General features: G+C 37.0%; 1 protein-coding gene across 10 annotated transcripts in view; it reads left to right on the top strand.

Moving 5' to 3' along the window:
- Nucleotides 1-26,886, top strand: part of PRKCZ (protein kinase C zeta) — a 143,792-nt gene that overhangs the window by 70,973 nt on the left and 45,933 nt on the right. For 8 of the 10 annotated variants that reach the window (XM_050931633.1, XM_050931632.1, XM_050931636.1 and 5 more), the window contains 5 exons: nt 10,842-10,927; nt 18,893-19,024; nt 20,316-20,397; nt 22,586-22,638; nt 25,624-25,812. In XM_050931633.1, coding sequence (XP_050787590.1) covers nt 10,842-10,927; nt 18,893-19,024; nt 20,316-20,397; nt 22,586-22,638; nt 25,624-25,812 — 542 coding nt within the window. Of the gene's footprint in view, nt 1-10,841; nt 10,928-18,892; nt 19,025-20,315; nt 20,402-22,585; nt 22,639-23,015; nt 23,069-25,623; nt 25,813-26,886 lie in introns of those variants that run through there. The other 2 variants (XM_050931642.1, XM_050931641.1) reach the window with 2 other exon arrangements.

Below are 26,886 nucleotides of genomic sequence, written 5' to 3'. Positions count from 1 at the left end.
AAACTGCCTAAACCTGTTACAGCAAATCGCTCATTGCATAGTTCACTACTGTGGCTTCCCACAGGACCAGCTAATAGTTTCTTCACTGTACTCTGTACATTTTCTTATAAAACAGAAGGTGACCTCTCATAGGACTTTTGAACTGGTTTCAGAAGCCTTACAGTTACAGATGCCTAGATTAGTGTTGCACTTTTTTATTAGCTCAGGCTCTCCAAAGCAGTGCTCTTTTTGGATTTGTTCTGACAGAACAATCATTTTAAATTACTTGGGTGACAAATCCTGGCCAAACCAATCCTCTGCTAGTATGTAAAACTACTTAGGCATTGGCAACAGTGCAGTCTTGTTGTAAAGAGCAGGATGCTGGGAACAAGGGTTTCTATATTCTTGTGGTCTATAGAGCTATATTCTGTGTGGGGCTTAATCCATCCTTACATGGAGGGAATGAGTTAAAATATGAGAATCTGAAAGCTTAACACCCCTGCACCTGCATCCCTCATTATATAAGGCAGCACGTCTGCAGTCAAGGCTGCTACAGCCCTGAGGCTCTAGTAGTAGTAGATAAGGTGCTCCAGCTGGCATTCTACAAACTTGGAGGAGAGTTCCTTACCATTCTCTGTGGAACATCCCATCATATTGACAGTTCACTCTAATACTAACTCTCCTAGAAATTAGAAGCAAATTTTCTAGAACGGTTTTGTCCAAGTCGGTAGGTAAACTATTTCGTTTTGATATTTATAGAAGATATTGTGTCATTGCATAAAAGCATTGGTTATAGGTAAGGCACATCCTATCTAGTCCCTATTGAAAGCTTGTTTTGTATTCTGATGTTTTCTGTCACTGTTTTCTCCAGGTTAGCACAGTTGTAGCATTTTCTAATTCTCACGTGTCATCATTTCTTATATTCCATCACATGAGTGGTTTTGGATCATGTGTGACCTGTCATGCTGCACCAGGGTGAAGAACTGGAATATTAATTAGTGCTATAACAAGATTAAAAAAATCTTGTAATAAAATTTGTAACAAGGCTTTTTAAACGTCTTGCTCTTAATTCAAACAGTAGTTTTATTTTTCTTTCCTAAATCTCTAGAAAAATATAATTGATCTTTGGTATGTTGTTACTCAAAATAAGTCTCCATCAAACATGACTCCTCAGATTTCTTTCATGTTTCATGTATACGCTTTTGGTGTTTAAAGAAATCAGTAGCTCACAGAGGAGTTATTCAGTAGTCCTCATTCATGTTTCAGTCTTTCAGTGTTTACCTTCAGAGAACTCAACTGTGATGTTAATATCATTGAGAACAAAATTGCTTGTGTTTTTCTTTTGTTTTCAAAGGTTAATGCCAGAGGTTTTTAATTTAGTTTTGTCAAAACATTTTTTATTCATTGTAGACTTTCTAAACTAAGCACTAAAAAGTTAATGAACTTATTCTTTTAGATTCTGATTGCTGTAGATTCTAAGAACGTGTAGGGTTTGTTTTTTGCCAACACAGATATTGTAAAATCTGAGCTGTTCTGAACATACTTTGTCCTTCAGGGTTTTTAGCTTCAGACAGTATGAAGAAAACCTGTTGGTATTTCCTGCAAGTTAGAAAAATGAACAGCACTTGAGATTTTTTACTATTTGTATTTACAGTAGCGCAGAGGCCTCAGTGAGTATGTGGAGTCCATTGTGCCAGTTGCTATACAGATAGAGAATAAAAATCGATTAATTGCAAAAACATAGAACCCCAGAAAGGGGCTTGGGGCTTCGTTCCCTGCTTAATGCAACCCACTTTTGTTAGTTGCCTGTAGTTTGTATTAAAGATGGAGGGTCAGTGTTAATTTGAATATTGCAGATATTGACAGTTTGTGTCACAACTTCATTTATTTAAACATAGTTTTTTAATGCGTTTTCTCAGACACTGTATTCTTTTAGGACTCCAGGTTACCATAGAAACTGTTAGTTAAAATTCCTTGAGAGTATCCTAATAGACATCCATATGAAAGCTCACTTCTTATTTCAAGGCCCTCAATGTTAAATATAGTATGTCAATTTTCGAATAGTCAAAAAACACTGGGCTACAGAATTGCATTATTTCTTTGTTTGAAGAGAGACAGGAGGCCCTCTTTGTACATTGCTCAGACAGGATTTCTCTTCTTTCCAAAGAGGAATTGGAGAGGGTAAAATCCTACATCCTGGTACATGCAGAAGGCCCAACAGCACTGGAGATGTGTAATATGTTCCAGGAGGAGCATAAAGAGGAACGAGAACTGCTAAATAAAATAATAAAACTTCAAAGATCTGTGTCTGGCATAGACATCGGATACTATGTTCTTAGTCTAATTTATAGACAGACATGAAGAATCTTAAGGATATTGTGACAGGAACAAAGTGCAGCTTATCTGAATTTATTAATATTATTCACAGAGGCAGCATCATTTTCAGAAACCCAGAAAACAGCTGTTTAGACTCTGGTTTGCTTTCTGTGTCTGTCCCCCATGCCCAATTATGCTAAATTTCTTGTTAAGGCTATATGCCTGGGCTCTCACTCAGAATCGTCAACCATCATATGGACTTGGTTATTAAGAAAAACAAAAAGAAACTTACCTGATTTTTTTTTTCTGTCAACAGCTCTTTTCCTTAAAGACAAGACAACTTGTCTAAATCAGTGGAACCATAACAAGTTACTGTAGCTGAGGATCTAGCCGCAAAAGTTTCAAATACTTAATGACCCCCATTAAGTTCAAAGGCATCTATTATCTCCACTATTGAGCCCAACTTGATCCTAAATATGTTTGCTGTAGCTGCTAACTCTTTCTCTGGTTTTCTGTTTGATATTTACTTACCAGTACTGCTGCAAGTGGTTATCTTTTCTAGACTGAAAAATTGTATAGAAGTGTAAACATTAATAATGAATATTACTTGCAATAATAAAATCTGACACCCAGGACATGTTCTTTTCATTCATTAATATCAGCTATTCAAGATATGTACAACATACAAAATACTGTACTGATGCTAAGCTATGGCTCAAAAACACACAGATTGACACTGCAGTCAGCTTGTTAGAATATATTGCAGTGTTGTTTAAAATTCAACTTACCCAGTGGTTTGTTTCCATCATTTTTGTTGAGGTTATGAATCGTTGGAGCTGATACCAAGTTCTGAAGTGAGTGGGAACTCTGAGAGTTTAACTGTGTAGCGCTTATTTATTACATGTTGTTTATTCAGTAGATAATGTCTCTTTGAAAATAAAGATGAATGCTATCAGAATTAATACATTCACAGGTCCTGTAGTTTCCACCTGAAACTGAAAATGGGAATACTTGTCTAAAATATTTAATTGCCTGCAATCAAACTGTACATCTTTCAGAAACAAAAGCAGCATCAGATGCCCTCCTCCCTCAAAATCAGTGCCCAAGGACATAGTCTTTTTAAGATCTACAGATTAAACTATTGTATTTGCACACTCTGTAATCACATTAATGGCTTTAAGGGTTGGTTTTTATTAGGGTGGTACAAAAAGGATGCAAGTTCTCTACCAAAGATTATCTGGATAATCAGTAGGGTGGTTATATTCAGTTCAGCTTTTTCAGAAAATGTCATTAGTCACATTCCACTTCAATTTCCTGCTCTTTTAATAGACAAGTATATTCATAGGCACAAGCATTTTTCCTTGCTTTCCGTGTTTTGAGAAGACATTCTTCACGTTTTTCAACATTCAGAATGACTTGATTTGTTTAATGTAAATTATTTACTAACATTTCTTTTAGGAAATTGGATAGGTGTCCTGACCACTTCTAATACTGACTGCATAGGTCAGTCTACATGCAGTGCTCAAAAATAAACAATTGACTGCAAGAAGTGGTTTAGATGGTATTACATTCGCATTTTACCTAAAAGCTCATGCGTAGAATTTTATTTTTTTGCTTTTGGTGCCTAGAGAACATGGTGCCATAAAATACAGACCCAAAATGTCACATACCACACATCACCTTGGTTATTTTGCCATTATGTTTGATTCCCTCCTCCCCCCCATCCTTGATCCAGATTTTGTCTGAGATTGTAAATTCTTTCTGGCAGGGACCTGTTGTCTTACATGCTTTTGGGTACTATATAAATAAGTCTGGTTTACTGTTGCAAGAGTCTATGCCCGAGCATATACCTAGTGACTGCCCTGTCTGTACATTGCTCAGACAGGATTTTTTCTTTCCAAAGAGGAATTGGAGAAGGTAAAATCATCCATACTGGTACATGCAGAAGGCCCAACAGCACTGAAGATGTGTAATATCATCCAGGAGGAGCATAAAGAGGAATGAGAACTGCTAGATAAAGTAATTAAAACTTCAAAGATTTTTTTATCCCATCGATAATGTCACTTGGGGGAAAGTATACTTTATGTAAAAGATATCAGCTGCCATGGAGAACTTCTGACTATTAGATTATAGACATGTAATAAAGCATGTGAATTTGAGAAGTTAACTTATACACTGACATAATTATTTGTTGTGAAAATGAAATTCAGGTTAAAACACCCATGTTCTCGGCTTTGTGAAGAACAGTGGATATTTGCAGGGCTAGTGCAAAGTTGTTTCAAAAATGCAAGTGTGAGGAAGCAGTGAAAGAACTGAATTGCATCTAATTAAAAATCATACCAGAGTATGAAGAACAGAATGCATAGATAAATAGCAGAGACCATATTTAATTTGTTTATCATAAATGTGGAATTAATTAAAACATGACACAAAGGTACCCAATACAAGGGTTCTGGTGTCATGTGTTTAGTAAAAGCAACCGTTTTGCAAACGTGTTGCTCTAAGCAGAGTGAATTTTTATATATATATATATTTTATACAAAAAAAAAAATAGGAAAGACTTTGGCAAACCTGCAGCCAGAGGGCAAAGCTCTTATATTGCAGAAGCAGAGTTCTTTGTTGGATCTCCTTAATAAATTTGTGAAGCAAGGTTTAACAAACAGATTGGTTTGTGGTATTGGAAATAAATGAACAAAAAGCAATCAAAATTGATAATGGAGCTGAATGTAATGTAATCACGGGAAGCATAAACAAAATGATTAACTGTCCAATGTTAAAGCTTTTGTTTCATGTAGTGGGCACAAAATGAGCCCTGTAGGAAAACCACAGTGGCATGTTTGACTGAGCTATCACTCAGTTTGAAATAGGACTTTCTGTTGTACTATGTAGCCTTGGGTTGACAAACAGTTTGCAAACATCGATGATCAGCTTGCCTACTAAACAGAATACAAAAGACCTTCTTAAAGAACTTGATCAGGCTTTTTATGGTCCCAGGTTCTTTAGGCTATACATTACATTGATACTTTCCAGTGTGTTGCCAAAACACATGCACCAAGTGAAGTCCCACTGTCAATGAGATTAAAGTTGAATTTGACATGATATATTCAGACGTTACAGAAGAAATTCAGACACCAACTGACTGAGTTTACAGGATGGCCACTGTAATAAAAAACAAACAAAGGATTTGTGTACATCCAAAAGATTTGGATAAGGCTGTTAAATGCTACTCTGAGAATAACAGTTGAGGAGATCATGTATAGATTTTAAAATGCAAAATAATTTTCCATTTTGGGTGCAAACCAATGATTTTGGCAAGTCTTACATGAGACGGAAAATTCAAAAGCCTACAGGTGGTAGATATGTTTGATTTTCATTCAGGATTCCATCTGAGTCAAGCATCCAACATGATGTCCTGAATCTTTGAGGATCTGAATGTGGGGAAAGTAACTGTTGATTTGGGGCAAAAACAGAACCGCAAAATGAGACTGCATACTGTATTATAGTGTGCTAAAGAGCCTGACAATGAACAGGAACAAGTGTCAGATAGGGCTAAATGACATTTTGAGATTGACTCAGATCTCAGACTCTTTGGGCTGGTCTACACTGGAGGGGGGGATCGATCTAAGGTACGCAACTTCAGCTATGCTATTCGCGTAGCTGAAGTCGAAGTTTCTTAGTTCAACTTACTGGCTGTCCTCACGGTGGCAAGTCAACTGCCGTGGCTCCCCCGTTAATTCCGCTTACTCCTCCTGCCAAGGTGGAGTACGGGCATTGATTTGGGGGTCGATTTATCGCGTCCAGATGAGACACGATTAATTGATCCGCTGATCGATTACTGCCTGCCGATCCAGTGGGTAGTGTAGAGGTGGCCTTCGTTAATTAGGTCTTTGAGGGAGAGGGAGTCTGATCTATCTTAGCAGCTGAATGGGTGGAACCAGGAAGAAATTGTTTTGAGAGACCTTTGAAGTACAAGAATAGTAGTTATTGACAGATATCCTTTAAGAGGCAGAGTAATCCTCTCGCCCCTCTAAGGGATTCAGGTCTACTGACTTCCATGCTAGACATCATGCGTGTGTGAGTGAAAGATTAATTAGCTGTATTAGTTTTGTGATGGTTATTTTGATATATATGATGGAGGTGTTTTTATTACATCTAACAGCCATCAGAGTCAGTAATTGCTAACCTCTCCCCTATGATGGGAATATAAGCTTTTGTGACCCTGACCAATGTCATTTGAATCGAGCCAGAAAATAAAGACCGGTCACTTACTGGATTTCTTATTCTTACATCATTATCATAGAATGCAGCAAGTAGATTTCCTAATTCTCCTTTGATGGAGGCTTTCAGACCTTGTGGTTGCTTATTGGCAACTTTATGTGCCAGGACTAGTTGGTAGCTCTATCTTGAGTCCCAAGCACAAATGTCTATCCAGTTGGTACTGAGGCATGCAGTGGTATTGGAAATACCAACAGCAATACATTTCTTTTTCAAGTGAAAATTAGTTTGTATTGGGAAGGCGACCGGAAGTTAGGGAGTGTATTTCATCAGGTGAACTTCATATTGGGTTGACTAGCAAACTAGGTACTGGTTTCTTTAAACATAATTTTTTTTGTGAAATATGATAAAATGAAAAAAAAGTATATTAAAGGATTTACCAACCATTGAACTCATTCATGGACTAAGAAAAAAAACTGTTAGGGCTAGTGTAGCTGAGGGCTAATTACATTATTTGTTTTCAAAGTCAGCAGTTTCCTCCCTACTCTTTCATACTACTTAGCTTACTCCTATCTCTTCATTCCATGGTTTTGTTACACTTTTTGATCCATCTGGAGCAGTAGCCAAACAATAAAGAAAATGTAATGTGACTGTGCTAGGATTTCTCATCTCTGTCTTCAGCTACATGGTGTCTGGAGGGCAAGCTTGTCCCTCCTTTCAAGGAAATGAGGCAAGAGCACCCATTCCAATCCTTATCTTTCCACTCTGCAGTCCTTGAAAGCTATGATAGGTAGTTCTGAAATGTGACCATTGAAAAAGGTGAAGAAAAGAATACTAAAAATGTGAGCCAGTCATTTTCATTTTGAATTAATGTTTACTAAGTGTTCTCTAACACGTTACAGCCATTGTTTTTGATAGAAAGAATCTGCAGTGTCTGTCAGTTCTGTGTTTATACTATTCCCCATTTTCTGACTCCATAGAGACCACATTCTCGGTGACTGATTATAAAAAAAAAAAAAACATTCTACCTGATGGTCAGTGCATCCCATGGTGCTATCCATGCATAAGGAAGAGTTGCTTAGGCACTTGCTCAAAGAAACGTTTTTGACATTGATAGTTTAGCTAATTATTTTTAGAATGTGATCTCTCCCTTTTGGAAAGATTGGAAATAAATAGGTGAAGCCACTCTGGCAATGCTAAATTCTTCAGATTTTGTTGCCCCTGGTCAATCCAATTTTTGTCCTCCATGTAGTATGGAGACTGCCCTGTTTTCATTGCTCACTATCTCCAGCTTCTGGTGACGACCAAGAATCCTATGTTCATACTGATTTTATTAGCCTTGCCAGCTGCTTTTGGTACCATTGACCACAAAGTATTGCAGACATGGCTGCTGTCTGTGTTAGGCATGGAGTCATTTTTGGAGTCACTGTTCTTTTCTTGCTGAGAGGTTTCACAGGGATAGTGTAGTGAAATGGACCTGCTACTGTGAGGACAGTCATGTGAATTTGTATGTGAGGCCAATGTCAGAGATCATAAGGTTGCTTGGGTTGTGGAGTCTTCCATATACACATGGTGCTCTGTTTTTCATCTTTGTCACACCTAGCCAGTGCAGTTGACTGTCTTGTCCAGAGTCTTGCTGGGACCAATGCTTGAATTAGAATGAGCTGGCTCAGACTCAACCAAGAGAAAACTATGGTGGTTATGGTGGGATAGAGGAATCAAGCTGAGAACTGGTGGAAGTAAATATTGCTATTTATTACCCAAATTCACAGCCTGTTAATCCATAGTTGCTTCTAGGATGGGGCAGTTTCCAAAAACACTTTCAGTTGTTAGCTAAAAGATTGAAACTCTTTAGGATGCAGACCATCCCATCCAGCAATCCACAATTGATCTCCCACTGTCACGGGGAAGTTTGCCCAAAGATCAAGAATAGAATATAACCTTTAAATATCCAGTTACAATTTATTTTGTGTTTTGTTTCATTCAGCATAGCACAACAGGAAAACATGCTCATCTTGAGGACCAGTGCTGTTTTTGCCTTTGTTTCTTTTTTTCTTTCTCCATCACGTCTATCTCTCTCTCTCTTGCTCGGGTTTCTGTGTTCCACCCCTTCCCCTTCTCTGCACCAACTCCCGTTTCCACTACCGGACTTCAAGTCCAATTCTTTCCCCTTTTGAATGTCAAATAAGCAGTGAAATAGAGATTCTTTTAAAATGCAATTAGGCCTTTAGAGTTACCATTGGAATTAATAGTAGATAGTGAAGTTCATACCTCTCAGAGCCATAGTTTCAGGCAGACAACCTTGCACTGGGTACGTTAAATTCATATATAGAATATTTCCTTTGCAACAATGAAAATAGAAACTACTTCTTAATGAAAGCTTAGATTTTTGTATATCATGAACAGCCATGTGGGTACAGAATCCCATCACATAGGCTGTATCTAGACTAGCAACTCTGTATTTGATGCCTCTCTTGTTAACACTTTATTTAAAAAAATTAAAGGTACTGTGGTCTTTTAAGGTCTAGATCCTTAAATTTACAGTGGGACTACTTGCATGAGTAAATTTATACATGTGAGCATGTGTTTTCAGATTTGGGGCTGAAATTTCCAGTATGGCCAGAATCCTTCAAAATAATCCTTTGTCCCCTTTCTAGAAATGACTTGCCTTGATATTGTAGGACAAACAGTAAGAAATATAAAAATTGGTTGCAGTACCAAAGTGTACTCATTACACACGCAGGAAAAAAAGATCAAAAGTAATTTTAGCTAATACAGACTTAAATGCATTTTTCTTTTGTTGGAAGATCATTTTATTTCATTATCTATTTTTAGTCTAACAATACTCACAGTTGTATATATGCCATTGTTACAAGTGAGTCAAGCTTATAATAATATAGGCTTCAGAAATGTATTTAAATTTAGGATTTATTTCTGACTTCTTGAAAGCCAAAAAGTTTAAAGATGATGACCTGAAGGTAATTTTGAATTAATTTACCAAGGATTAAACACTGACTATCTTCCCACTTCAGAATTCAGTACTGTATCATAAGAAAACAAACAAATACATTTTATAAATCCATTTCTGTAAATGTAATCTGGATTTTTGTTCTGACCTCATTTTTACAAGCAATAAAATATTCTCTGTTTTCCTTTTGCTTGAGTTTCACGAACTTATCACTTTTATTTTTTAAAATCTGCTAAACTACCTTTATTCATTACTTTTTTAAAAATATCCCTGGATAATGTGCCAAAGAACATCTTAGTAGATCAGTTGGTAAGTAACTCAAGTTTACAGAGTTTCAAGATACTTGGGTTAGGGATCTAGCCACACAGAAATCTTCTGAGTATGGTTGGATAGCAGGTTAAGGAATCAGAATCTGGTGCTGTTCACTGCTAGAGCTAAGCAGAATTGTTTCACTTAATAGAATACAGTTTGGCAGTGACCAAAACTGTCCATGAATTCAGGAGGAATTCAGCAAATAGTTTCAGCCAAATAAAAAATTAGTTGATTTTTCTTGAAAAAGTCAAAATGATTTGTTTCAGATTTTTCTAAATAAACCCTTTCAACATTTCTTTCAAATTGACTTTTTGTTTCAAATCAACCCAAACACATTTTTTGAAATATTTTTTTTTGCTTTGGTGAGGGTTAGTTTTTGTTTGAAATGAGCCTAAATTGTTTCTGGATTTATTTATTTTTTGTTTCGTCACCAAACTGGAAAAAATGAATTGCTGAACCCTAGTCGTTACCAATTGTCAGGCTGATTTGGTTAGGAGATTCCCCTTACAACCAGCATATTAGACTTCTAGTGGAAAATGTTAGCCCTTTTGCATGAGGATTCTGTAAAGCAGGAGAGAGGAAAACAGGACACAAGATTTTGTAATGTTTTAATACTATATAATATATTCCATTATCATCAGCTAACACATATTCTTTACATGTTTACCCATTAAGGTGACGGATAAGTAGCATGAGGTTTATAGAGGAACACTGTTTCTTTAACTATATCTATCCATCTCACCTGAGCTTGAAACAGCAAGCAGCCAAGGAACTGTAACAAGATTATAATCATGTGACAAAAAGAGAGAGGGATAGAGAAAAGGGAGAGGCAGTGGCAAAAGCACATCCTCCAGAAGCTGTCATTTAAGGCTTCTTTTAAAAAAAAAAAAAAGAAAAGAAAAAAATCCTGATTCTATCAGCAGGGATTTTAGCTGTGCGTTAGTGTTTAGAAAAGCAAGAATGTTTTAAGTCACAACTTGCTTGACATGGTGTATCTGGTATTGCTATGTTACTATGCTGCTGCTTTACACCTTTTTAATTTCCTTCTTAGAATCAATCTACCGACGTGGAGCAAGAAGATGGAGGAAGCTCTACCGAGTGAATGGGCATCTGTTTCAAGCCAAACGCTTTAACAGAGTGAGTACTGTTGCTAAAAATGCCATTTTTGGGGTAATGCTCTGCAGTCATTGTTTTTTCAGTGTGTGCTTTTCCTGTATTTGGAACACGGGGAAGGAAAAGGAAAAGGGAGATGCTTGTTTATATGAATTCAGTATGCAATATTATTCACTGCACAACAGCCAGAAAGTCTGAAGTTTTTGAATTATTTAGAGTCTGGGATGAGATCAGTAGTACATAATTAATGAAAATGTTTTCTTTTAAATGCTCTTACAAGCTTTTATTATTGTTGTTTTTACTGTTATTTTTTTAAAGATATTTTTAGATCAGATTCTCTCCCTCTTTCTCCTGGTTCTGATTTTCTGTAAGCACAGTTGTCGTCAATATTCCTTTCCATTCATTGTCTGTATAAATTATTTTTATTAAATCTCTTAATATCCTGTCTTAACATGCTTGGAGCCAGAACTAGTATATAATGTAATTGGGGGGGGGGAATTCTGGTATATGTATTTGAGCTGCAAATCAGTATGCATGCCAAGATACAACAACATTAAGGATCTGACTTAATCCATACAAGTAAGAGAACATAGCTTTAAAGGCTGAGGAGACTCCTTCCTTAACTTAGCCCATTGTGCCAGAATTTTGCAGCACATATACACTTCTTAGAATTCCATAAAAGCCTAAGTGTAAAGAGATGGGTTAATTTTTAGATCCAACAATGATATCCCATGACAGTAAAAGGAATCAAATCTTTGCTATTGTTTGGGTAGAGTTTTTTGTTTCCAGTGCTCTAGGAGGAAAAATGCCATTTGAAATGTATTGCAGAGATCTAAGGCTGGTTAAGGTTAAGTATTGCGTCTGTGGACTGTTAAAATTTAAATGAGGTATATATACATAATGCACCTTTTCACCACATACTAAACAAGTTAGTGACTAAGATACCGTTTTTGATGCACGTTATGGAATGTTTTTTACCTTTTTACGTATTATACTTAACACATGATCAAAATGTATGCCTTTGGACAACATACATTTTAACTAGAAATCTACAGTATTATATTAGTAATTAGTAAAATGTTTGTGAAAATTAGGCCTGTAGTTAATGTATACCTGTGGTTTTGAAACCTCACTAACATGGTCATTTTTTATTTTTGTTGACAGTCCCTAGTAGGCCTGGTTTACACTAAACTTCAGTATAAAGAATAAATGCATTTCAGAGCTACAGCATCATAAGAATACAACTGAAGCTAGTTATACAGACATCAGTATACCATAGACAACAAAATATAGCGTGCATGTATATACATATGCATATGTGTGTCTGAGATTAGATATTTAACTTCAGCCTTGAATGAGTTTCTATAGTCAATTCTGTAAATTTCTGAATTCATTCAAAATATCAGATGAATTGTGCAATAGAAATCCCTTTTAATACACCTATTGCAAGGCGAAGGCTGTAGTCCGCTTAGTGTCTTGTCTTTCTCCTATTTTAATTCTTTGTTTATTTCTTATTTTTAAAAATACTGCACAAATGAAGGGTATATCATGTGAAGGGGTAGGTGGGGCTTGAATGTACAACTCTGTTAATATTCCCTTATATTCAACAGCACTGTAGATTGTGCTTGTTGATTTACTTACTCATAACTTTTACAAATACTTCTCAAAAATAGCAATTTGAAATGGGCACTTGTAAGATCCTGAATTTTAACCTCCTTGATTGTCAGCATAATGTTAAATACATAAATAAATAAATAAAATCTTCTGTACTATGTATATTTTAAGTGGGCGTATAACACTGTACACAGCACAGTAGCAGTATTGAAGTGCCCTCAGTTATATAACCTTTCCTCTTTCACTGTGAACCTCAAGTGCACTTGAATAGGAACCCAGTAAAAGAGTTATTAATTTAGATGATCACAAGCCTTTGTGCCCACACACAACGGTGACTGCCCCTAAGATTATAAGTATATGTAATAGAAAACTAACCCTCAGTTCCTGTTTCTTGATCTGCAGTGCCTCACTCAAGGATGTCAGTCACTAAGTTGTCATTTTTGCAGTCTGACATTTTCTTTAAACATCTTATTATTGGAGGCCTTTTATAGTTAGTCATTTTGTAAGCTATTTAGCCTGATCCCAGAATGACTCTCCATTATATTTAATTTGTGACAAAATAAATAGAAAACTCGCATAATTTGACATGAATGTGTCAGAAGAAGTCCAGAAGGCCTGAATTCAAATTGTTCCTCAACATTTACAAAAAAATGTCCAATGGATCTGCTCTCTTTTTGCCATTTGTACTTGGAGTCTAAGCATGTAGACTCCTCTGGCCCCTCCTGAAATCCAGGGCTTTGGGTGAGAGAACTGTGAGGCTTTCCTTCCTCGGTAGTCAGCTAGGCTGGGACCTTGGATTTCTTCTCCATTATATCTGTGAGAAACTAGCCAGTTAAAGAGAGAGAGGTGCAGCAAGTATAGTCAATATTTTTTTAAAAAGGAAAAAGTTGACTATTCCTTTCCCTCACTCTGTATTTGTTGTTTGTGATCTTAGGTCCCATTCTTACAACTGGTTCTTCACTGGTGCAGGGTTCCTCCTATGCAGAACTACAAATCCTTATAAAAAGTGTAGATGGGCTTCAGAAAGATCATTCACTCTGTGACTAGTACTAGTAAGAATTCAAAGTGACTTAACCATTTTCTGAAGAGCACTGTGTTCCTGTAAGTGATTGATTCCACAGAAGAAGATCTGAAAGCCATACTGTAGCTTACGGGTTTGCTAGGCTAGACAGACTTTCACTGTTTTGGGGCTTGGAACAGTTACATCAGAGCCATCAGAGTTTGATATAAGCCTGAGTGGAGGAGGGGAAATGCAAGACAGCATGTGCAGCTTTCAAGAATACAGTGAATCATGGGAAGACCAAGAGTAATGAGAGGAGTCTGGGACTGTCACTGTGGCTGCCGGAGCCAGCCTGTAGGTTGGGAGTACCTTCTTGAACTCTCAAAAGGTACTGTGGATATGTGAGAGAACGGGGACTGTAATGATGAAATGGTTGGCATTTGAAAACCTAAGGTTGCTGTCTTGCAGCTTGTTGGGCAAAATGGCTAAAATGCATGCTGTTCGCATACATTGCGCTGATTAAAGAAACAGTACCGTTAATCACAGGTGGGAAGTGTTCAGCTTCTTAATGTGACAGTTACTTTTGGATATAAGAAATAACAAGGAACCTAGCTAAAGGGGTAATGGATGCCCATTGGGGGTTAAAAAAGGTAATTTCATCATATTTTGGTGCATGTGTTAACACCTTACATTTATGTCATTGTTTAATGGGTTCTCCCCAACCAGTGTAGGACATTTTTAATATGAGCTATTTTATTATGTATTTTGATCATCCCAACAATCCTGCTGACATGCACTATTACCAATGTTAGTGTGTAGGTATGGTGAGGTGTACTGTAAGGATGTTAAAATTCCCCTTTATTACAAATACTGTGATGTTCTTAGAGTTAAATAGTCATTTCAGAGTTTTTTCTTTTTCAAATAACAATATGGTTCAAATTCCTGTCAGTTTTTTGTCTGTGTGCCACCTAGCAGCTCTTGATGTAGGAAAGGTAGGAAAAATGTGCAAATATTACAGTACATTTATATTACAATCTAGCCATCTCTAATCCTTTGCCCTTGCTACGCTTGGTTAATATGAGCAGTCAGCTTTATCTACATTTTAAACAAGATCTTAACACACTCAGACCTGAGCAAAGAAACTGGAAAAAGCAGTCTCTTTTGAATTCTATTCTTTATTATTGATTGCCTTTGAATAAAAGCTTTCTCTCACAAACAAGTTTCTTCTTCTGTTTGAATCTGAAGTCATCATAGTCCTGTATTCGTTGTAGGTTCTCTTCCGCTCCCTCCCCCCGAGGAATAGTTAGTTGTCACAAATTCAATATTGTGAGTTTTTAGATCATTGAGAGAATGAGCTGTGAAGATGTTTATTGAAACACACATACTATTAGGTAGGTTAGATAGATATAGAAAATGAGCAAAATTGGTGAGGAAATTTAAGAAAGGAAAACAAGCTGGAAATATTGCAATAAAATGAATTTGAATTTGTGTTCAGTGTGAAAGTTTACTAGGCCTTTATTGTTCCTAAAAGTTCTTATCATGGCTACCAGTGTAGTCTGGATATCAGCTACTACTGTCATTTACATATTCTGATCTGGATTAGGCTCAGATCCTGTAACACGTAGGCATGTGCTGAACTTTACATGCATGTGTAGTGCAGTTGCAGCTGACGGGACTGATCACATGCATAATAAGCTGTGTGTAAGTATTTACAGGATCTGGGCCACATATGGCCCAGGATTTAAAACACACTCAGTGGCAACCATGAAACCTGTGTACACTAGCGCTTCTACAGAGGCTAATGATGGTACAAACATTTGACCCAAAAAACCTTGTATCTATTCCTACCTCTGTCTCTATCATCTGTCTTTCCCCTAGTGTATGCACAGACTAAATGTACACCTCCAGTTTTATAATAGCATATTTAGTATACAACTTAATTTGATATATAAATAAATGATCAATTAGAAATTATGAAAATGAAATGCGTGCATTAATTACAACTTCTTAATCAGATATTTTCAAATACGGCAAAGCTATCTGGCCTAATAGAGCTAATTGTAACGTTGAAAAAAATTGTAAGAGGCAATTATAAGGATGGAGGGGGAACCTGTTTAAATCATTTTTTTTAAGTAGTCATTACTTGTCATGCTTGCATAGCTCAGACAGTTTAAATGATTTTATTCAAAATCCTTTGGACAGAGAATGACCATAAAAAAGCAGGTTTTGGGACATCTCTGAACAATATTACAGGACCTTTTTCATAAGCAAAAATCTACTACTTTGTCACATCTCTCAAACAATTGGCCTATAAATCTGAAACATTTCAAGAAAAAAATCAGTGGTGGAGATTCTAACACATGAAAATTTTCAAGAAAAATGAATTTTAAAAAGAAGAAAGTAAAGGTGGTGAGAGATCAAAATTGGAAAGAATGATCTGTTCCTTAGTTAATTCGTATGGAGACCAAGGTAGTAATCCTGGCAATAGTACATATCACACTGCTACATCTTATCATAATATGAATATAGGCTACCATTGAAGAGACTGTTTGTTTCTAAGTATCTGGAGAGCCAGGTATTGGAACACAATACAAGTATCTTATTTTAATGAGTCATATTAAATAGTGGAACAATATGGATATAAAATAACTTGATGTAACACGTACATCAAGTTGTGACAGGAAATAGCGACTCTTGTTAAAAACTGCAGAAGCAAATGGCAATTGGTATTGGGCCAAGAGGCAAAATAAAAAGCAACGGAACAAAGTGAAAATTGAAACCTTCTTGGTTTAGCTTCTATTCGTGAATATACGGGTGGTATGTTTAGAGTATCCTTTTCTGATGGGAGTTCTAATCATGCAGGAAAACAGGCATAAACTCTGAACTGTCTATTTATTGACAAAGATTATGAGGTGTTTCTCTTCCAGGGTAGTGACCCAGTCCTGCTAATCCTTGGTGCAAGTAGTCCCCTTAACATAAAATCTGTAGGCTTGAAACCAGGTTAGGAAGACGTCTAAATGAAACATACATTGGCACTAATGAACTCTTTCACATTAATAGTTCATATGTTATGTCACAGAGATGTGGTACATTCCTGCAAATTGGGAATGATCAACATTCAAGGGTTTTGAGGAGAATTTTTGGTTTGGTTGGGGTGTTGGGGGTTTTTGCATTTAATCAAAACTGTATCCTAGGTCTTCCTCACAGCAGCATGGAGGACAAAAATCACAGGGCTGCCCGTGGGGGGGGGAGCAAGTGGGGCAATTTGCCCTGGGCCCCGCAGGGGCCTCCACAAGAGTTTTTCGGGGGCCCTGAAGCGGGCTCTTTCACTCGCTCCGGGGGCACCGGAAAACTCTTGCAGGGCCTGGCCCCCGGAGCTTCTTTCGCTCTGGGTCTTCGGCGGCAATTTGGCAGCGGAGGGTCCTTCTGCTCCAGGACTGGCCACCAAACTGCCCCAAAGACCCACAGTGGGGGGTTCTTCCGCCCCGGGACCCGCTGCTGAAGTGCTGGGTCTTCTGTGGCAATTCGCTGCTGAGTCAGAGAGAAATTCAAAACTAAGCCAAGAGGCACATGCTCAAATAATTCAGAAACAAATGAGAGCAAGGAAGTTGGAAAGTCCTAAAAATCAAAGCTGCAATCAGACCCTAGGAGTCCTGACTCCCAGTCTATGCGTATGGTCATAGCCCAAATACTCTCCTCGGTTCTTTCCATTGATTGGCCTGGCTTGGAGTATCAGAAATCCTAGAAAGTATAATCCCAGTGCTCATAAATCATAAATTTTAAAGCTTGCCTCCATTAGGCACTCTGCCCCTTTGAAAATATATAAAACAACTTATTTTTTAATTGAATGCTATTTAAAGTAAATATATTGATTCCAAACATGCCTTTTCTACTGGGTAAAATGGCCAAATTTAAGCATGCTGATGTGTTCCAGTATCAGCTAAATCGCTGTGTTCATTTCCAGGCATTAGGGAAAATACTGAGAAATCTCTAGTGTTGATTTATGTAGAAGGAGGAGACATATTAAACTTAAAAGGGGAAGAGCCTGCATCCAGTACTCCAGTTAGAATCTTGTTCGTTTCTTTATAATTTCTCTATATACATACTGTAGAGATTTATCAAATAATGTCAGCTCAGCAGTGCAAAAAAGTCCCCCTCCCTTGGTCTTAAGAAACTTCTTTGAGGACTCTTGCCTAACAAGTTGATCTATAGAAGTTCTCTGATCATCCCCTTTGATTTTTTGATGAAGCAGTTCTGGGAATTCTTCTATATTCGAAGTACAATTAGCATTTTGATCCTTATTGCAACTTGTTGAGCCTCAGCGTCTGCTGTTGAACAGTTGTACTCAGCATCTGGATAAAACAAAAAAACTCTGAATTAAATATAGAAGAATATTAATACAGTGCTATCCAAGGAATGCATTAACCTCTGTTTTCACAGGCTTATTTCTTAACCATAAAATTATCCATAAGCTGAAATTTTTCACACACCAGTCCAAGGAGTGAAATTTTTAACAATTTGTGGGGAAGTGAAAATTAATTTGGCTGTTGGAAAGGTTAATGCTGTCTCAGTGTTGTGCACCTGCTGCCCATAAACAGTCTTATTCATACAGGGCCATAGCTGAGCATAATGTTTTATGGACAGTCTATGCCCCAAGGAACTTGGTCAATGTCAGTTAAACCTTACATATTTTGTTCTACTGACTTGCAGTATTCTCTCCTCAACTAAAATGAACTATGGACAATTGTGCCTTCTGTTATGGTGCTCCATACAGTTCAGATATTCTTTTCCTGCAGTGTGACAAACAGTCTTGCTCTACAGCCTCAAAATCTCCTAGAAATACATTTTTCAGTATCTTTAACCAAATACCATCTGGCTTTGCTCTTATGCCTCACCTCATAATCACTTAATTTAGCTCATGGTTTGTTATTTCACACTGTAATTGACAAAGCGAAAATACATTTGTAATTTTTCTAATTTAGGTATTAAGCTCTTCCTCCCAGAAACCTTGTCTTAATACATGCCTTCAAAACGTTGCACACACTAATGGCAAAAAAAGAAAAATACTAATAGCCCAACTTTTGCATTCAAACTGCTGGTGTAGCAATGTCCAATAGGCGTACTTCTGCTTTTACTGACAGTCAACTTCGGTTTTGGAGTATTGAGTACAGTACCTAAAATCAGAAGCAGTGTTTGAATAAAGTTTTGAAGATGCACCCACAGGTGAGTGATATCAATAAAAGACATGTTTCTGATGACTATAAATACTTGAAGGAGTGTGAAATAGTTTCTTTTGGCCAGTAGGGTTATGAATACATAGAGAAGAATTGTTAGAGGTCTAAAACTTGAATATAATTATACTGCTTGCTTTTTAGAGAGCATATTGTGGCCAATGCAGTGAAAGGATATGGGGTCTCGGAAGGCAAGGCTACAAGTGTATCAACTGCAAATTGCTGGTCCATAAACGCTGTCACATACTTGTTCCACTGACCTGCAAAAGGCATATGGTAAGTTTGTATTCTGTATAAAGCTAATGTGTTTTACCACCTCCAAGTTCGTTATTTCCAAAGAGTATTTTCTAACTGACAAAATGTTGTTCATGTATGCAGGTCGCTAGGTTTGCAAATGGAGAAGGGGAGGGTATGTGTGTTGTGATCAATGAAGACAGAGTGAGGAAAGCAGACCTTTGTGCTGTGAATAAATACAAACAGACTTGGATTTGAAGTTCTTATTAGTTCACAAGAAAGTATTTATTTCACAGATAAATGAAGAACACAGTTTGAAAAAACGTTTTCAGTTGTATGCTTTGTCTCATGGGAATTTCTGCAGATTTAAGAAGCTCTTTTTTGTTTTTACATCTCCATTTGTCATTTAGACATCTCCCCTGGGTCCTGCTGCCATTTTAAACTCAGTCTATTAAATACTCACCTTCTCCTGATCTGTCTACCCATCTCCTGTATCTATTTGTATTGACAACTCCAGTATTCTTTCAATCGTAGACTCAAAACTTTGGTGTCCTCTCCTTCCAATCCCCAGCCTCTTCCAAACCTGTCCTGTATTCGGTATCTTACTAGTTACTTTGATTTCTTCCTTTTTTAATATCAACCAAATTCATCTTTTCCTCACCATTCCAACTGCTGAAACACCTTTTGCATACATTGCCTTGATTCTTTGCCATCCTATTCATTCCTGCTTATGTGGAGATTGTATTTGAGTCAAACATACTTGCTGCTGTGTCTGCTCTAACAGTTCTACATGTCTTATGTTAATGGTTGAGAATTCGTTACAAAAGAAAACTAAAACTTATGTCCTTTATTAATGAATGCAAGACCTTTTGGAACAATGGCAGTATTTCTTATTTTTAGCTGGGGCAGGGAATATGCTGATGCTTTAGACTGTCTATATAAATTCACACTAAACGGAATGGCTGCAATTTCACATGATACAGTCTCAGAAATCTTTAATTCTGTTTGTGTGTATTTTACAGTAAAATATGCTGGATTTAGTTTTAAAAGAGAATTATTAAACATGAGATTTGTTTACACTGCACAGTGCAGGGGGCAGATGGACTTTTTATAGAGGCTTTTTATAATTCATTACAAACCATTCATGTTTTGATAAATATCTGTAATAACCCATTACCTGTCCTGGAAGCTTCAAATGTAAATTTCTAGCTATTCATTATCTATAGAACAAGACAGACTTGTTTAAAACCTTTAGTAAGCCATATTCAGATGGCATAAACCAGATTACATTAATTGATGGATGTTTTTTCCTGTAAATTCTGTATTTTGCCAGGATTCGGTCATGCCTTCCCAGGAACCTCAATTAGATGATAAAAATGATGACGTTGACCTCCCCTCAGAAGAAACTGATGGCAGTAGGTATTTATACTTACGCTTTTGGATGTAACTATAGTAATAATAGGAACCATGATACTAACTCAGTGCTACCAGTATTAGTAATAGTAATTTTTAGTATGTTTGCCGTGTTGGTTCCAGGATATGAGACACAAGGTACGTGATGTAATATATTTTATCGGATCAAATTCTGATTTCAGACTACACAGAGCTCTTCTTCAGAACTGGGGAAGGAAATCGGAGTGTCTGAACTAAATACAAGTTTGGGATAAATTGTAGGAGGACGTTGGAAACGGAGTGGGCAATAAAGGTTAGACTGTTATGCAAAAGAGATTTCAAGTGGCCCATTAGAGGTTAGCAAGCAGGAGTGTATTATAAATTGTTATAATGAGCCATGAAACCAGTGTCTAGCAGTGTTCTGAATTTAAGTTTTTAGCAGGAGCAATGGAAGCTCCCTAAAACTGACTGCAGGGGGGCCACTGTTGCCCAAACCATGGCCACGCTGCCTCTTGCCTCGAGGCCCCATCCTCTTCTCACTCCTCCTTCCCTGCCCCTTGCCCTTCCAACCAGTAAAAATTGATGGGCCCGTGACTCCAAATCCCCCTCTATTCTGGAATCCCTCATTTCTAGCCTCGCTTTTTGAAGTTTCTGTGCAGGCTTCCTTTGAGGATGTGTATTGGAAGATCAATTATGGAGTGATAGCTTTGTGAAAAGTGCCAACAAGTGATAGTGTTTTCATCTTTTATCCTTTTTCTATGAGTTTTTTTGAGAGCATTCTAATTGTTTGGTTTCACCCGCTTAGTTGTTGTTGAGGCATTTGATGCACTGATGAAATACACCATGTTGTGATAGGCAAGTGTAGGACACATGATTCTTGCAAGGTGTGTTGTGAGGGGCATTGATCATTGTAGCAGTGAAGTTTGTCTCCAGGTTTTGCATCTGTTTTTATGGTAGGGTCTGATGCCACTTTGAGTTGGCGTGTCCTCGTCTGTGGGGAGCTCGCTTCTGATGGTGAGATTGGTATGATTAGGGAGTTGTTTGAAGGTGAGATTAGGGAACTGTTTGAAGGCCAGAAGAAGGGGTTCAGGAAACATTTCTTTCAGGAAGTGGTCCCCATCAAATATGAGCTGTAATTATTTGATGATACCCTGTATGGGTTCCATTGTGGTTTGATAGGTGACAGCTAGGTGTGTGTAGTCAGTGGGTTTTTTCTGTATTGATGCAGATTATCCTCTGGTATTTGAGTGGCCCTTCCATGATGCAATCTACTTCTCTGATGGAATGTAAATTAGGGTGACCAGATGTCCTGATTTTATAGAGACAGTCCCGATTTTTGGGTCTTTTTCTTATATAGGCTCATATTACCCTCCCACCCTCTGTCTCAATTTTTCACACTTGCTGTCTGGTCACCCTAAGTGTAAATTGGTCCAATAAAAGATGTAGCCTCACCTACCTTGTCTCTCTAATAATTAGTATTACAGTAGTGCCTCGTGGATCAGGACTCCATCGTGCTCGGTATTATATACACATGTAATAGAATCCTTGTCCCAAAAATCCTACATTCGTGCCATGCACTCTGCCTCAGTTGTCCTATATGTAAAATGGGGGTTGTAAGGCTGAATCAGGTACTGTTTGTGGAGCATTTTAAGGAAGGTGCTATAGAAATGTATAAAGGTGAGTAAGGTTTGGAGGTGGGTAGGGGTAGTTGGTTTTTTTTTTTTTTCACAAATTTTAGAGCCTACAACTTGTAAATTGGTTATAAATATACATTGCTAGTTGACTTGGTAACATTTGCAAGGAGAACAGAGGCAGCTGAGTATGTTACAGAAAGGGAGATCTTTAACCTTCAGGTTAGGGTGTCTGACTATTTGTACGTTAAGATGTCTGTAACCACTCCTACCTCAAGGCTTCATCCTCCATCCACAATCTTTCTCCCCGAAGAGGACTGAATAGAACACTTTGGGCCTGTCAAACATGGTTCAGCAAGTTAAAAGGTCACTGTTAAGTGCCAAAAGGTTCCTCTTCCCCTATTCCAATGTTGAACCCTGTTCAGCACCCTTATTATGTACTATCAAGATTATGACAACTAAGTGAAAGAATCCTACCTAATGTCCCATGCGGCAAAGTAAACTGATTTTATGATTTTTCTGCTATGTGCAGGATAGTCTTCGCAATCTACTTGTTCTATTTATCCACTTTGTCTTGCAGTACCTTACATTCCTTCAACCCGGAAACATGACAACATTAAAGATGACTCTGAGGTATTTTTTAAATTATTTTTAAATTAATATTTACATTTTCTGTACATAATGTAGCTATAGTTTATAGACAGTGTTTTCTTACTGTATATCTCCTTTTTTTTTCCAGTAAAGGAAATCTGGGTCTCCCACCCCAAAATAAAGTATTTAGTGATTTTAATGGATTTCTCAGACTTTCTTTTGTTTTCTGTTTATATTGTCTCGATCACAAAGTGTGAAAGACTTTTATTTCCCCATTCATATTGGAACAACTATGATTTATCTGAGGGTTGCAATTTATTGGTCCTTGCCTTTGAATTAGCCACTTACAGTGGTTTAACATTATTTCAGTTCTTTGCCGTTCTCCTCTCTAATGCATGTACACTGCTTATCACCCTCAGGCCACCCCTACACAGACTAAAATTATGAATCTTGGTCCAGTGTCACTGACAATGTAAGTCATTATCTATCTGGTTTGCTCTGAAATTTTGCAGATAAATAAGATGCACTCAATTATAAAGGGCCCCGAAGAAATAAAAGTAGAATAATATACGCATTCGCTTTATTTTTTAGTTCTTTTGTAGAGGGTCTAGCAGCATCTCTGGAGACAAAGAATGTTATTTCCTTGGAGCACTTTGACAAATCCCAGTGCACTTTAAATAAGCCTAACAGGCTTTAAAAATGCTCCTGGCATATTTAAAATAAATAAAGGACACTTTACAAAGCATTACCAGTTTGGATTCCCCCTTTCAACAAAACTGTGTCGTCTATTCTCCACTACAATCACTGCCAGTAATTCACACATGAATGGCTCTGGTTATTGCATAGATTGTCTTGCTTTCGATCATATATGTTTTTAAGAATCCTCTCAAGTAAATACAGAGAGACTAAAATGTGTACATTGGAATGACTACAGAAAATTTAGTTTCATTATCTGAAATAGTTTATTTATTTATGTATATTGCAGTAGTACCAAAAGGCCCAATCAGAATTGAGGTCCTCTTGTGCTAGGTGCTGTACAAATGCATAGGAAGATACCTGGCCCCTGCCCTAATCAGATGTTCCCATTGTTTCTACCTTGTAGATGAATGCTACTAAATTGAAAGAGCATATCCTGCACAGAGAGGATGTGGCATTCTGGAACCTTACTAACTAGAATCTTTAAGCTCAGTGGAATCTCTTTTAATAACAGTCAATCCTAGATCAAGACTCCTTAAATAAACACTTCCCCCATAGATCAGCAGAACCTTGATCTGGCTACAAGTACAGTAGTATGAGATCAAATAAAAATAGACCATAAAAAGCGTTGAAGCATTGTAAACATTGCTAACATGGTATAACTGGGGCACATACTGTACTTTGCTTAACTCTTTCCGACTGCTTGATTTTGAATGTCTCTAAATCTGTCATTTCCAGTCAGCAAAATTGTGTGGTTTTATTTAATACCAAGACATATCTCTCCAGGGGACAAAATAGTTATTTCTACCTTCTTTAATAAAGCTTCAATCAAAATAATATATTCTCCTTTTTAAAATCTCTTCCACAAATATTCACTCTTGGGAAATCAGCATGGTCCTGACCAGCAACTTGAATTTCACTACAACTGTAGTGTGTTTGATGTACCCTGAAACTGCTTAACCTCCTGCCAAGGCAGATGTACTCAATTAGCAGAGTAAGGTTTCTGTATCTCTCTTTCTGCTTAGATCTTCTTTTATTAATGTGTATCTCCGTATCTTTCAGAATGTGCAAACACTGTTCACTCACACACACAGCTCTAGCCTGGAAGGGCTAGCAATCCAAGAATTGAATTCAGACCCTCTTTGCTTGGTCAGAGTCTTTTAATTTTCCAGAGTAGGAAATACAAGATTTTTCATGTGGATGGATACTACATAGCTGTATCCAAAATCCTGTGAATGAGTATTTAGAAAAAAAAAAATACTTGGAATTTCCAGGGCTTACAGTTAGATGAAACCTGAAGTGGAAATGCTTGGTGCTTAGAAATGAGCGATCAGTGACACAAAACTTTTTTCCACTGTGTCAATAATAAAATAGAGTTGCATACCATCTCCTTTGTCCTGATTTTATCATCAGAAAAGGAACCTGATTGTAGGACTCTTTATTTTAAATGTGTCTGTCTGACTTTGGACTTTTATCAACTTGGGATTTAAGTCTCTGGGGGTCTGTCTTGACTAGGAAAAGTGGTTGTGTTTAGCTATAAACGTATAAAGTAAGCATGACCTAGACTTGACCACTTTTTCAAGACAAAAACGCCATGTGGAGAACATGGTTGGATCAATATTTGGTAATGTAATACAGACCCTGTCACCTCTAGGCCTTTAATGTAAATTTCTGCTCTGATCTGTATAAAATAAAAGCTGATTCCAGTGCAGTGGGTTCTACAGGCGCACTGTACAAATGTAGAAACTGGTTTGCATGTTAAAAAGCAAGTTACCCCAGTAAAAAACACAGCATGAAATAATCTTAGATGATAGGTCTGCCACGAACTGTTGGCTCTGTTGCATGGGAGACTTCTCTGGCTGGGTGTTTTGAACAACCCGCATGTCAGGCACTGGCAAACCAGCCACCATTGGCCAAAATAGCACTTTAATATAATGGCACTTTACATGGTGTGGGTAAGCTGCTGAGGATAATTGCATAGATATGTATGGTTCTGCAGCAGTTCACCTGCAGAATATGGGAACATTCAGAATTTAATCTTAGTAACATGTTTTTAATTAAGATGAAATGTTCAGCAAGCTATTTCTTTGGGGAAAAAAAATAACTGGCACAAATAATAGCAAGTAGAAAAATTATAACAAGGAAGTTTAAAAAAAAAGACTTGTTTTAGGGCTATGTCATTCTTGTACTATTTGACAAATCGGTGTTTGACTAGCATGCACATTGAGCAAATCCTGACTCTGTTCAGAGGTTAAACTTGTTTGCACTAACAATTTTTAGTTAAGAAGACTTCAACTGTTTCTGAATGTGTATCTGTTTGTCTTTGTACAGGATATCAAGCCGGTTATTGATGGAATGGATGGAATTAAGATTTCTCAGGGCCTTGGACTACAGGACTTTGACTTAATCAGAGTTATTGGACGTGGAAGTTATGCCAAAGTTCTTTTAGTACGGTTAAAAAAGAATGATCAAATTTATGCCATGAAAGTAGTGAAAAAAGAATTGGTCCATGATGATGAGGTAAAAGTCTGTGTTCAAAATTTTAAAATACTGAATTGAATCATGGTTAGGTATTGTCGTTGGTTCTAACCGGTGAATGAAAGAAAATGTATTAAAAATGTAACTGAAATTTTGAATAAATATTTTGTCACGTAGTGGAAGCTTCACTGACTAGTAAGTTAGTTGGTGGCATCAACTGCCTACATGAAGTATGGCACAGATTGGTTCTGGGAGAAATGTCCACCACCTCCGAAGTAACTAATACAGACTAATTGGCTAGCAGTCTTAGAAAAACACAAATGAATTTTTTCTAATAAACCTGGATGTTATCAAAGTCTAGCCTTTTATTTGTTGGTTAAATAAAGCATTGGGTATTAAATAGTCTGTTCATCTGTGACTGAAAGGATAGCAGGATGTTGCCTCCCTCCCAATTTCAGCTTGTAGGGTGTCAGAAGAAACTAATCAACAAATGCTGAACTTCATAACAGGAGCTGAACTTACATTTGTATAATGTTTTTTATTTTTATAGAAGTAAATCCTCTGAGTGCATTTTTGGTGTGTACACACACACGTAAAAGAGAAGTACATGTAATATAAAACTACAGATCATTTTTCACATTTAGTAAACACTGGCTTTTAAAAGGGGCCACATCAACATGATTATTTTTTTTTCGAGAGTCAATTTAAAAAAAAAAAATTCCAGTCACTGGTGGACCAAGGGCATGTCCTGGTTTTGTTTTTTTTTTAATTGCTTTAAAAATGTGCTATAATAGTTTCTTCGGTGAGGTAGGGAGTGACAAATTGAGAGGAAACCATGAATTTGACTGATACCAATGGCATTGAGTAAATGAACTGGAAAAATAAATAAAATATTTTTCAGTAGCCTCTTTCCATATTAGTAGTCTAACTTCTGGCTATAACAGATACATATTTTTCAGACACAAATGTGATTTTTAAGTTGTCAGTCTTAATTCTATGGCCACTGGAAAACTAGTTTACAAAAGACAATATTTTGTTGCAAAGAATTAAAAAAAAAAAAAAAAAAAAAAAGAAGAAGAAGAAATAATTGTTGGTGGTAACCAGTTTCACTAGTTG

Source organism: Gopherus flavomarginatus, chromosome 21 (genome assembly GCF_025201925.1).
Source record: "Gopherus flavomarginatus isolate rGopFla2 chromosome 21, rGopFla2.mat.asm, whole genome shotgun sequence".
Lineage (NCBI taxonomy): Eukaryota > Metazoa > Chordata > Testudines > Testudinidae > Gopherus > Gopherus flavomarginatus.
Note: the sequence above shows the minus strand (reverse complement) of the source record. Positions and strands in the feature narration are given on the sequence as shown.